A 14,061-nucleotide genomic window follows, 5' to 3' on the forward strand; every position below is an offset into this window, starting at 1 on the left:
CTTGAACATCTGTTTGTGGGTCATAAATTATAATGCAGAGTGAAGCATGAGCATGTTTGTTTTTTTGGTGTGGGATTGCAACAAAATTGTCCATCCAACTGTTCATTGTCTTTGTGAAAGGGGATCTGTAGCCAAAACCTTACTGTGGCAATGGGTTCCATCATTGCATAAATAAAGGCATGATTGTGTTACACACAGTCTTGTTTAAAATGAATAATACCAGTTTATCGTCAAATCAAAATATGCCTGTTTACGTGAAAAATGTATCAAGTTCCACTCCATTATGCTGGAGGAAGAGCAGTGTAAAGGGCTTGATCTTATCAGAGGCACATGTGTGGTTTGCAAAACAATAGTTTGTTTCAGAGTGATTCTTCTAATATGTTTGGTGGTAGGTCCTCTATTGACAGTAATCTGAGGGAGGATATGATTCTCAAATTAGTGCGAGTACTCTCCCGCATGTTACAACACAGAGATAACTCTGGAAACTTTGCCCATGTGGTCATTTTGAATGCAAAGCATTATAGGATGTTGTTTCATTGGGTAACATTATCTTTATTGCTCAATGACACTAGTGTTAGTGTTGTATTGTTGCTTGTAACGTTTGGTGACCTTTATCTCCATGGCAACTGCTGATTCAGTGTGACGTCTTCATTTAGCATAAAATTCCACAACATCAGTTTGTGGAGTACTTCACAGTTCTGTATGCTGATCACCTCATATTGTCACTTCACAAATTATGTTGTGGAGAAAAAAAAAACCAAGAGCTGGAAACATTTGTGGCTCCCACTTTTTCATCCTTGATGGGCTTACTTTTAGAAACAAATAAAAATCTCATTTGCCCTTGAAATGAATAAATAATGCCTTGAAGACATTCTCTTTGGAGTGAAAAGTAGAGGTGTTATGTAGGATTTCTTGAAATATTGCAGCAAATGTCCCCAACGCTCTGTGTGGACCTGCTCTTTGGCTTCTAAATGCGGCCTCAAGAGGATGTGTAGCAAGAATCAGAATCAGAAGCTCTCATACAGAGCGACTAACAGAGAGCATCTAATACAGTGGCATGAAAAGTTGCACAAACAGGACACCACCAACCTCGTATGAAGAAGCATCAGTACCAAACATTGTGATGAAGTTCCATGGTGTTCCATGGAACCTCAGTCAAAATCAACATCAGTCGTTTCATGCTGCAGCTTCCTCCACTCTTTAATTTCAGGACATGATAAACACCCTGTCACCTGGCCTCTTGTTGTCTTCTGCATTCAGGCACAACGTCTGAGAGTAGCTCTCCCCTCCTACCTCTCCGATGCTGAATTTGCTTACCTCCTACACCTGCTCCAGATACCTGAAATTTCAGTGGGATTCGTGGGAATGATGCAAGTGTTGAATCCCCTCCTGGTTTCCTTTGAGGAGCAATAAAAGCCCATGTGGAAAAAGTACCAATGATCAACACGTGTTTTAGATGATAGTGGGAGGAAGTCAGGCAAACACCAGGCAGAGCACAGGAGGAGGCTCAGTGTTTTCGACCCTCCTGACAGCCAGCTGGAAAAGCAGGTGGAAAATACAGAAGTGATCGCTCAGCCAAAGAAGAGCCCTGCTTCTGTCATCAGGCTCTCAGTAATCCCAGGGTGGGGAAACAGAGGCCGACTCAATGCCACTGTCCAACATGTGGGATCACTGGCAGGAGTGAGGAATGTATGGGAGGTGTTCGCTGCTCTAATGTTTTTCTGTTTTCTCTCTGCCCTTTTCCCACACAGAAACATTAATAGGTACAAAAATGTTCCTCTTTATTATAAACATGAGGCTTATACCATAGGGATGGACAACAGTTTTCTTTTAGGATTCTGTGGGCCAATGCATCACATATTTTCATAGATGTTGCCCTTAGCCAGAGTGACTCATGTTGCTTACATTTTTAGATGTTTTCCATTTATGCAGCTGGATATTTACTGAAATAGCTCTGGCTGCTCAAGAGTACAACACCTGGAGGTTGAACCTGCAAGACCACAAGATGTACCTGCAAGATATAAAAACAATTATTGCATTTGATTCAAATGACATTCAAAATAAAATTCTTCCTCCTTTGTCCTTGAGGGAATTTATTACTGAATTATTGAATTACTGAGCTTTTAGCACAGAAGATATGGAATGTGACACATGTATGGGGGCTTACATATGAAATCCTTGGAGAATGTTTCTACATGAAGATACATCTATGCATCCTTCGTCTGAAGAGACAAACTTAGTAATGTCTTGCTTTCCTCATATATCCCCCATGACAGTGGAGTGGTCCATAAGATGGCGACCAGTCAATTTCCCTGCCACCAAGGATGCAAGAATGAAGCAGTTTTGGAAGTCAACCAATCACTTCATCTCTCACTGAGTGCCTCATTTGTTCAAAAAGTCCAAAAACAGGAAGAGGCAGTTTCTCAGTTTGCCACTAGAGGCTCAGAATGCCACCTCCTAATAACCGTGATTTCCCTGATGTAAAAAAGAAATTCAAAGAACACTGCATTTTAACTCATAAAATATTTTTTTTAAAAAACAAGCATTAAAGGAAATAACAGTAACAAATGTTACAGCACCACATGTCTAGATGCAATTATGGAGCAGGGAATGATGCTTGATGGGTGATCCTTACTGAAACCGCTAAGCTTGTTCATGATGAAAAACAGTGATGGCCAGGCTCAGGGCAATTTATAGTTAAAAGGGAAGTGTCTGGTCCTTATTTGTAGCTCACCTGCCACCACTATCCTGGCATTTACTTCAGGAATAAAGCAAACATACTGGAAAAACCAAAGAACAATAGACTTCCTTTGAAAGAGGCATATTTCTGCTAGCATCCAAAACCCCCTGAAAACAAAGTGCAGGCCTGAGTATTGTTCTCGGATACCTGTTGCAGCTGTATTTAATCACCTAAATCCCAGCAGAGGGCACTCACAGGTGGTTGATCCTCAGATGTTAATTGCTGGATTCCTCCTTTGGATTATCGGTGTAGGTTGAGAAAGCTCCCTTTTTGGAAACTGAGGGAAGAATCATGCTGGCTTTTCCTTAACAAAGAGGGGGGGTAATACATTTATTTTGCTCTGTAGATTGAATAAACATTTAAAAGAGAACATAAGGTCCCATTGTGTTGTGAGTGATTGTTTTTGTCATGACACATTTGTTTTCATTGTGGATTTTGTGTTATTGAAATCCAGCCAACGTGTGCCAGGTTTCATTGTAGTTACTTGCTCATTGACGTAAGTTTGGAAATGATTTTATAATGTTATTCTTAGTGGTAGACTATTTCTCATGTGGTCATAACTGACTCTTCTTGTGTCCAGTTGCCAGTATTTTTACAAGGGGTGCTTAATATAGTTTAGAAAATGTTTTGGTGTCATTTTTTCAACCTCAAAAATCCATAATGTCTCAGCAGTTAGCCACATAGAGGAGATTTCCACTGTGGGTGGACTGTGGATGTGTCACAAGCTCCTTCACATTGCTGTTAGGGGAGTACATATATTATCTTTCTCATGGGTGCGATTTATCATTAGAACAAAGTGTAAATGTTCTAGGAAATTTTCAAACATAATTAGCCATGTCTACAGTGACAGGATGTGGCTGTTCAGCACTGATGCTCAGATGTTAGTCCTGGGGCAGGTCTGCCATGCCAGGAAAATCCTGACTTAACTTGACATATTCTGTCTCTAACCCAACATGTAGCACCGAGGCATCAGTTAACATGACTTTGTGACAAATGAAATACTACTCATAAGATTATCTGGGTTGCATTGTTCCCTTTGTCATGTTATGCATCCTGTACCCAAATTAAACCATGGGAAGCACTGCCTTGAGGTTGATGTTTTTGCAAATCTGGCACAACTGAGAGTGACCACATTGAAGATCATTGCCAAGAGCACTGAATTTCTTCACTCATTCTTCATCCATGCAAGGAGCTGAAATTACAAAATGTACAGACCTGTCCTGAAGTATTTATCTCTCTGTGCCATGTGCAAATGATCCATCATCTGCTTAAGTAGCAAGCACCAATGTTCATAAGCTAAATTTAAATCATAAATGAGCAATTTTGTATTTGAACAGACTTCCAGTATGAAGGAGATATGGTGTACAAAAACATTAGAATTCAGAATACATTTGACATAGTAAGTAATTCTGTTCTCAGTAAAGAAAGGTTTTCACAGCCAATTGCCAGTTAGCAGTAATCAAAAGAGGAGGAGTCATTAACCCAGCAATTAACATCTAAGGATCAATCACCTGTGAATGGCCCTGTGCTGGGATTTAAGTGATTAAACACAGCTGGGGCAGGTATCCAAGAGTACTTCTCAGGCCTGTACCTTTGGTTTGGGATCCTAGCAGAAATGTTCATTTTAAATGCTCAAGTCTTTACTCTTTTATTTTTAAGTGTATCTTGCATTGACAAAAAAGAAAACTTGAAGACGCAGGAGCGTCTGTTTTTAAGTTCACTGGGTCTCTCGAGTCGACCTAAACCAGCGGCCCGTTTCCCCGTGCCTTCTCTGCTCTGGAAAATCTTCAGGAAAACCAACGTGGAGGAGTCCCCTGCTCGTGAAAGCGATCCCTGTACTGTGTCTGAGTTTGGTGTCCGAGGAAATATTGTAAGATTTGTCCAAGATCAAGGTAGCTTGTTTCCATATGGGATGTTTGCTAACTGTACTGAGGGCGTCTCAAATGCAACGTCATGCCTTGTTTGGCTCATGGTAATGTCTTTGTCTTTAAAGGTAGAGTCATTTCTGGATCCAGCAGTCAGTGTCCAGAGTGTGTGGAGAAACTCCTCTTCTTTAACATGTCTGTGCTAGAGGAGGCTGAGCAGCTAACGTTTGCACAGCTGGAAATAAAATTCAAGCAGGACCTATACCACCTGTCGCCACGGGCAGGGCCGGAGGTGTTTAGCCTGTCCCTCTACAAGGTCATAAAGGCCACGTTGAAGGGCATCTCTCCTGAGTCGAGCCGGAAGCTCCTACTGTCTCAGTCGGTGCGGCTGGTGCCGGGGTCCATCTCATTGAACCTGACGGACATCGTCTCGGCCTGGAGGAAACCAGGCCGAAACTACGGCCTGCTGCTGATGCTGCATCCCAGCATGGCGAGCGTGAACAGCGACCCTATGACCCACTTTCTGGAGAATGCCATATCCCCGCCCCATGTCACCGTGCTCCCGGAGATCCACACGTCTCTGGTCCTGGTTTCTCTGAACCCCCAGCAGTGCCGGTCGAGACGCAGGAGAAGCGCCTACTATCTCCCAGTGACCCCCAGCAACGTGTGCAAGCCCCGGCGACTCTACATCGACTTCAAGGACGTGGGGTGGCAGGACTGGATCATCGCCCCTCAGGGCTACATGGCTAACTACTGTCATGGGGAGTGTCCCTTCCCACTCAGCGAGAGCCTAAACGGAACGAACCATGCCATTCTGCAGACCCTTGTGCACTCCTTCGATGCTGCAGGGACACCCCAGCCCTGCTGTGTTCCCATCAAACTGTCCCCTATTTCTATGCTGTACTACGACAACAATGACAACGTTGTCCTCCGCCATTATGAGGACATGATAGTGGATGAATGTGGATGCAGATGAATTTAATATGTAAGAAAAATGGATTCTTGTTTCTAATTTTTTTTTTTTTTTTTTTTATTAAGCAAAATAAACTTTGTTTTAAAATGTTTACATTTCACTATATCCTTTTTTTGGTCTGCAGAAGGTCCCTCCAAAATATGCCATAAATGGGTTGAAAATGCAAATTTTACTGATCTTCAGTTTACTTTCCTGATTCTGACCTTTTATGGGGCTTTCAGTGTCTTATTCACTAAATGGTGAGGGAGAAAAATCTGATCTTGGATTTGTTGTAAAGCAGATTAATCAGTCATTATTGGCTGCCCATTATAAATTATTCCAACACATGACAGTAAAAATGTTGTGTGTCTTACATTACTGTTTTTTGAGCCACATCTGAACTTAAACAGTAAAAGGTGTAAAATATCTATTTATGCTATGTGGCCAATTGAAATCCTGTCCAGTATTGTAGTTCAAATGGTTTGTTATGCTAACTTCAGTGTGTCTGTGTTTTTTTTTTTTTTTTTCATGCGTTTGATGCAGACAGATTCCTTGTTATCCAGTAAAACAGTGAGCATGCTTAACACTTTTGTTATAGGCTTATTTGCAGCAGAATTGTCCCCCAATCCCAAACATACCATTAGCCCCTTCCCCTACACCCTATTGTCTCCTGACAGATGGCATGCATTGTACACTGGTAAGGACAAGGATTTTTTTTTTTTTGTCATTCCAGAGCATGCTGTACATGAAAGGGAATGAAATTAGGTACTCAGTTGGTGAGCTGTGAGAGTTTGTGAAACCTGTGTAAATTTTTAATTTTCTGCTTTGCTCAATTCAAATCTGCCAGTTTCTGCACTCATACAATAATAATCATAACACTAACATGCAAAGTAATATCACAGTGGTTTCTAAATATCACTACTGTAGGAGTTGCTGACAAAAGATTTACTATTTGCAATATATAGGGGAAGTGCAATGACTATTGTAGCAGTAACTATTTACTATGGGATAAACTGAAGCTGAACTACTTTTTTCCTGTGAACGCGTTAACTCTGAGACAGGTCACTGAGGGCACTGCACTCTGTTGGGAAACACTGGCTAAGCCCTTCTTAATTTCCACTCCAAAGGTCTGAAACGATTGGATAGATATAAGCAATATGGTAACAGCTCCTTCTAGCCCTCTGGTAGGCTTTCTGCTGTATTGCTTACACTTATACAGTCTTTTCAGATCTGTGAGAGAGGATCAAGAGGGGCCTGTGGGACGAGGCTATGGGGGGTGGTTCTGGACTCACGCCTGAGAATCACGTTTAATAAACCCTCCACACGGTGGCGCACTGCTTCCAGTTTTGTCTATTTTGTCTTGAACATAAGTTCTGGCCCCAGAGTAATCAGACCAACCTTTTGTCACAGAATTCCTTCTTTTGTTAACACTATCAGCTCTGTTAAAAAAGAGCAAAGGCTCAAAAGACAAAATAGGCGTGACAATGGAGCTGGAGTTATTTAAACTGACGTACAGTAGCTAAGCCTGACAGTACCGGAGCTGCCGTTGCCTCAACGTATGATTGACATCTGCGTCCGTGACATCACAGGACAACAAAAAAGCGCATTAGAAAAAAGAGGAGGCTTCTATTGTATCAATCGCACTGATACCCCATACGCAGAGTTAAGGAGACGCACCAGTCTGCTCAAGGTGCTGGATCTGCAGCGGACAGTAACGTGCTGGTAGCGCTCAGAATCTCAGGTTTACTTAGGTTTTCTTTGACATACCTACTGGAGACAATTTACACGCAGACCGTTCTGTACATATTTCCCTCCGGGCAAACTAAAGTGATATTTACAGCTAAGCCTTGCTCAGTAGCCTGTTGCCTGCTCACCGCCCAGCTGCTGTGAATATGTGCAAGAAGAGACTGGGGGGAATGCGGATACTTTCTGTTTTCTGCAGAAATGATGCGTGGATTCACTCTGACTAACGTGGACAGAACGGGACTGCAGAGCAGGAACTGCAGCGAACGGGAAAACCGCTTCCTTATAGCTAGGTAACAGCAGACGCAAAACACATTGGTCGCTGGTCCACTAACTCGGCTCCCGAATGGAAATACGCGAGACGCGCGACCATCTACAGCTTCCAGCCTAACGGAGCGTGAGCTTGGTTCACCTGGACTTTATACTGAAACCTTGCACTTACACTGAAGTCAGCCTACGAGGAAGGCTGCAAACGGCATTCGAAGCAGACGCTGAAAATGCTCCCACAGTATCCTGACATGGCCCTTTAGGTTGGTTTCTTCAAGGAGCACTTTGTGGATATACAAATACCGATTATCCCTTTTTCCATGCAGAACATTTCGATGGACCCTTTGGAAAGCGTTTCTTAGTCGATCGACCCTTTCTTGAAAGGTAGCTGTTTTTTCTGTTGATTTCTGTTTGCCAGTGGGGCACGTTCGATCTAACACCTGTTTGACTCTCCGTAGTAGTTTTATGATCTCAGCTTTGTGGAAACAGCATCGAATCTTAAAACCTTCAACAACTTAACGGTGCAGCTCTCACTGACTGTCGGGGACGGGGAAACGTGCGTCTTTTGCACAATGATTTGTCATATTTGAGTTTTATGACTCAGACTATAACTAATTTTTCAACATCCACCACATTTTTTTTTCGCATTTGGACCTTTGTGTTTGTTGTCTCTTCTCCAGACAAAGCCTTTTGATGTTTCTGCTCTCTTGGTTGTTTCTTTATTTTCAGTCCCGTATTGTTGCGCGCGTAATTTATCATTTTTAATTTTGTATTCGTCTGTGTATCGCTGCAGTTATAGTAACCGGAGGGAATGCATTTTCCAAACCTTGCTTGGTTCTTTACTACAAAGTGCAACGTATCCCATTTGACCCCGTTGCATTAAATCCTTCTGCTGGAAAGAAAGACGCAGAATATTTTACAGCACTCATGGCTATAACTTGCGGTAAACATCCTATACTTCAGCGGTCAGTACGCCGAATGTGACCGCAGCTCTCCAGTACTGACGCCCAGCTCTTCTTTCTCCAGCACAGATTGACCATGGTCTCCGGCGTCCGCGCTCTTATGGTCCTGCTGCTCTGTCAGGTGCTGCTGGAAGGTTCGATCGGGCTTATTCCCGAAGTTGGCCGACGGAAATACAGCGAGTCTGGGCGACAAAGCCCACCGCTCTCGGACTCTATTCTCAACGATTTTGAACTTCGCCTGCTCAACATGTTTGGACTGAAGCGGAGACCGAACCCAAGCAAGTCTGCCGTGGTTCCGCAGTACATGTTAGAACTCTACAACATGCATGCGGGGACTGGGGACCATAACCCCAGCCGAACCAGAACCCCGGCGGGGAAACACTCCGAACGCGCTGCGAGCAGAGCGAACACGGTTAGGAGTTTTCATCATGAAGGTAAGCGCCGGACGGATTTGAAAGTACAGTTGCTACACTATTGTTTCACATGCAATAATACGTATTTTTTCCAAGTTCAAAAACTTCGAAGATGTAGTATGACACGCACACACATCCGCTCGCATACACAGGCACATTCCTAAGTAGACTCAGCGGCAGACAATTTGGTCACATTGTGTTCATATTTTCATGGTAAGAGATAAGATTATGTAAATATTCTGCCTCCGTATTTCGACAGGAGCTGTGTGACTTCCGTACACAGGTGACTTCACCTGGACAAGTCTCAACTCTGTCACAATAATTCATACTTTTAAATATGGGGCTGGAATTCTGTCTGTACGTGTGTGTGCCGGCGCGCACGCACTCACGCACACACACGACTATAAATGTGTTTGTATTTATCTTACAAGATAAAGTGTTTAAATAAATATGAATTACTAATCGACATTTACTGTGGATTACTGTGGACACTGTGGGAGTGTCAGTTGGCGTCCGAGTTGTAAGGACAGTTCTTGCTTCGCATGGAACGGTGTAGCAGACATGGCACCTTGCCAGTTGTTTTATAATCATAATTGCCCTTATGTTGAACAATTGGCTGCGATAGTTGGTAGAGCACCGCCCTGTTCAAGGGTAACAACCCTCTGCAATTACCTGCAATCTGAAAATAGCTGCCGTGTGTTAACATTAGGTTAACGTTAGTTTAACGTTAGGCCCAGGGGTATTGCGTTGGGTGAATCATCCAGCAGATGCGTCAGTTTGAAAGGAATTTGTAGCAACCTAAATAGGGCAATTAAATCACGAGGGAAGTATGTTTTGGATATTACGACAGTTTTGTAGTAGTGAAGAAACCACTCGAGGACTGATCTGAAGTCAGTTTTGTTTCTTGGAATTTGCATTTGGAATGGGCACTTTGAAAGTTTAGTGGGTGTTTCTAGATTCTGTTTACAGAGCAAAAGTCATCAAAAATAGGCATTGAATACATGCAGAAGCTGTCCATGAAATTCACATCATCAATGCACTGCTTAATACATCCCTGCAAGTACATTTGTTCCCAAGTTTTTTGTAAGTTTGTACAGCAACAAAGGGTCTTAAAATAAGTAAATGACACCAGCAACTACAGTACACTCTACAGTACAGTACAGTGGACACATGACAAACTCATGAAGTTTGCTATAATTGCTGGTAGATAGGGCTATATATCACTATTCTGTGTAATGCAAGCAAACCTGAGAACACTGAAAAAACAGCTCCTACGCGAAGGCCAAGGCTATAAATTATGTGAGATGAGCTGTTGGTGCACTCAACTACCATCTACTATGTGAAGGCCAAAACTCTAAAGCGTGTCAGATGAGCTATGAGTACAGCCAGAGAACAGTTCCTATGTGAAGGCTGTTGGTTTAAAGCATGTTAGATGAGCTGTTGGTACACTCAAAGAGCAGCTCATGTTTGAAAGCCAGGGCTTTAAAGCATGTGAAAAGAGCTGTTGGTGCATTCAGAGACCAGGAGATTCTGCTTCCAGATGAGTGACAGCCAGGCTGCTCAGTGGTGAGGGTAGGCATGCAACACTGGGGAAGACTTTGAAAATGTGTTTCTTTCTGAAGTGAAATTAAAATATGTCGCTGAACTGAAAATGACCGGGTCTGCTAAAAGTGGCCTGGTGTGATCTGTCATTGTCATCAGAGAGCTTTAGCCGTGCGAGACCTCTGAAACAGCGGGTGCATCAAAGACATGGGCTTTGGCGGTGTGTTTGATACAGTTTTACTCAGTCTCTATTTTTGGTGTGTTTGATGTTGATTTTACGGAGTTTATGCCTAAAGATGGAGAATTACAGGCAAACCACCGCTGTATTAAAGGCTGAGACAAAAATGAAGATGACCCAGATAAAGGATATAGAACATGTTCCTTTCTCCTATCTTAGTGGAACTGGTAAGATCCCGGTGTTAAGTGGGGCCGTTCAAGCACGCCTGGCCAAACTGGTGCTTCTGTTTTCCAGGAGTAGTGCTTTGGCTTGTTAGTCTAAATAATAGATAGATAGATAGATAGATAGGTAGATAGATAGATAAATAGATAGATAGATAGATAGGTAGTACTTTATTGATCCCCAGGTGGGGAAATTTGGGTGTTACCAGCAGCAGAAGGGACAGGCGAAGAGGTAAGGTAACAGTATATTAAAAACATATACAACAGAATACAATAAAAGTACAGTACAATAAATATGATATACTATGATGTGTGATATTATCTATCTATATTATCTATGTGTGATATTATCTATCTATCTATCTATCTATCTATTATTTAGACTTAATTAATATACACAGCCATCAGAGCCAGAAAATGAATTCACACCTGTATATTCATTAGAAGGTACCTTGCATTACCACAATCATTAACATACTCATCCTGCAAGAATGAAGTAGAGTAAACTTCCGCCATGTTATGGAATTACTGTGGCTGATATCAATATCCAGAGCCTGTTACAAATCATAGTTATCATTTTGTCCTGCTTATTTACTGAAGCCATTCAATTCAAGCACCTAGGGTACAGTACTCTAGGATACAGTAACAGTGCCCCAATAAGGAACCTGCAACCTTCTGTCCACAGTCCCAGCCCCCTAACTATGGCATCACATGATAATATACAAGGTACATATATTATGATGCATACAGCCATTTGTGAGAGGTGTTATGGGTAACTATGACATGAAGCCATTACTGAGGCATTGATCCAGGCTGACTGTAATCTAACTCCACTCTTTTCTTGTCAGAATCCATGGAGCGTCTGAGCAGCCATGGTGGGAAGACCATGCAGCATTTCCTCTTCAATCTCACCTCCGTCCCCAGCGAGGAGCTGGTCACGTCCGCAGAGCTCAGGATTTTCCGGGACCAGGTGATGATGGACACCATCACCAATGGCACCGCCGGCCATCACCGCATCAACGTCTATGAAATCTTCAAGCCCGCCCTCCACTCTGAGGAGCCAATCGCACGGCTTCTGGACACGCGGCTGGTGCATCCCAGCCTGAGCAAGTGGGAGAGCTTCGACGTGAGCCCGGCAGTGTCTGGGTGGACTGCTGAGGGGCGCGAGAACCACGGCTTCATGGTGGAGGTGCTGCACCCGGACGGAGCGGGGCAGGACGACAGGAGACACGTGCGGGTCAGCAGGTCCCTGCACGCGGACGAGGACACCTGGCCCCAGCTGCGGCCGCTGCTGGTGACTTTCAGCCACGACGGCAAGGGCCACGCCCTCCACCGGCGAGAGAAGCGGCAGGCCCGGGCCAAGCAGAGGAAGAAGCAGAGGGCCAGCTGCCGCCGGCACTCGCTGTACGTGGACTTCAGCGACGTGGGCTGGAACGACTGGATTGTTGCCCCGCCCGGGTACCACGCCTTCTACTGCCACGGGGAGTGCCCCTTCCCTCTGGCGGACCACCTCAACTCCACCAATCACGCCATCGTCCAGACGCTGGTCAACTCCGTCAACAGCAACATCCCCCGTGCCTGCTGCGTCCCCACAGACCTCAGCCCCATATCGCTGCTCTACCTGGACGAGCATGAAAAGGTGATTCTGAAGAACTACCAGGACATGGTGGTGGAGGGCTGTGGCTGCCGCTGAACACTGAAACACATGGACACTTTATTTCCCAATGAAGACTATTTATAATGAAGAAAAAAAAGATATTTGTCTACCATAAAGTTGGGAAAATAAATATTTTAAACAGAGTTATTCATTTTAAATGTATGTCTGATGTACATTTTTAATTGGTACAATCCTGCACATGAAGTATAATGCTCAGATTCATATTTTGTATTTATTTCTAATATAACCACTGTTTTAGTAAATAGCAAATATCTATTTATGTGTAACCATGACAAAAATATAGGGTATGTACATAACGCCAGTGTGTGAAGTATAGATGGTTAATCTGTGTGTTTTTTTTTTAATGGAATTGATTTGGGAAAACTGTGACCAGTTCTCACCCGTTCACTTCTTCAGTCACAACCGAGATTTTGTTCTAAAACCTCTTTTGCAAAATACACATTTCCAAGCTTAGTTAAAAGGAGCAGATTGAAGTGTATTTGTGTTGTAGCTTTTGAAAAACGAAAAACAGTGAAAGGGTTCATGAGAGAGGATCTCTCAGGACAGTGCAGATAGCACAGAGCTCTGAAAGCTCTGCTTATGATAGGTGTTAATGTGAATGCTTTTACCCAGAAGCAATGTGAGTGGTAGATCACACTGAGCACTCAGGAAAATAGCTGGGAAACTCTGGCTTCTGTGTGTGGGTACAGAAGTTGTAAGGTGCCAGTTGAAATGTTGCATGCCTAAAAAATGGATTCACATCTGTGTGTGTGCATGTGCTTGTGTGCGTGTGTGTGTGTGTGTGTGTGTGTGTGTGTGCGCACACACATGCATGTGTGGTGTGTATATTTGTGTATCTTTGTATGTGTATGTGTGTTTGTGTGTGCATGTGCTTGTATGTGTGTGTGTGTGTGTGTGTGTGCGTGTGTCTGTGTCTGTGTGTGGTGTGCATGTTCTCTCCTGTTTAACCCCTGTGAACTCTACCCTGTGTAAGTCCCACATAGCCCTAGCAACATAAGGACTCATTATCTTCCCTGAGGTTCCTATAAGGCCCCCTGGATATGTGAGGCCTTTTTCAGCAAAGACTGAATAGATATGTAATCCAAAAGGTAACACACACTTTGTTGTAATGATAAACTGGCTCTCTGAAAATGCTGCGCTTACCCGGGTGAGAACTTCACACCAGTGTCCTCCAGGTTGTAATGGATATGAAATACCAAGCTGCTGCTGCTAGTCCACCATAATACCAGCCTTTCAGACATGCAGTTACAGGGATCTCACAAATAACCTTTTTTTTCTCTTTGATAGTTTGCTTGTTGAAATTGTTGGTCACTTAAAAAAAAGCATATGGAAGTTGCTATCTTTCAGTGTCGTCTTTATATTCTTTTATACTTGAAGTCCAATGTTAAATGACACCAGAGTAAAACGGAAACTATAATAAACTGCTATTGTGACTTAGAGTTATAAGTTAAAGTAAATGTATTTATAAGTCCAGACATATACAGCTGCTGCTTGCATTCA

At 43.2% G+C, this 14,061-nt stretch overlaps 2 protein-coding genes across 2 annotated transcripts; both read left to right on the top strand.

Annotated features, from left to right (window-relative positions):
• Positions 1-4,355: 4,355 nt before the first annotated feature.
• On the top strand, positions 4,356-5,581 carry gdf3 (growth differentiation factor 3). The gene is made up of 2 exons (XM_036543095.1): positions 4,356-4,632; positions 4,734-5,581. The coding sequence occupies exons 1-2, from the start codon at positions 4,356-4,358 to the stop codon at positions 5,579-5,581; spliced, it is 1,125 nt and encodes a 374-aa protein (XP_036398988.1).
• Positions 5,582-7,187: 1,606 nt separating this feature from the next.
• On the top strand, positions 7,188-12,606 carry bmp2a (bone morphogenetic protein 2a). The gene is made up of 3 exons (XM_036542111.1): positions 7,188-7,951; positions 8,594-8,963; positions 11,732-12,606. Exons 2-3 carry the CDS (start codon positions 8,606-8,608, stop codon positions 12,574-12,576), a joined length of 1,203 nt encoding a protein of 400 aa, XP_036398004.1. The 5' UTR covers positions 7,188-7,951; positions 8,594-8,605; the 3' UTR covers positions 12,577-12,606.
• The last annotated feature ends 1,455 nt before the right edge of the window (positions 12,607-14,061 follow it).

This window comes from Megalops cyprinoides, chromosome 12 (genome assembly GCF_013368585.1).
Source record: "Megalops cyprinoides isolate fMegCyp1 chromosome 12, fMegCyp1.pri, whole genome shotgun sequence".
Classification (NCBI taxonomy): domain Eukaryota; kingdom Metazoa; phylum Chordata; class Actinopteri; order Elopiformes; family Megalopidae; genus Megalops; species Megalops cyprinoides.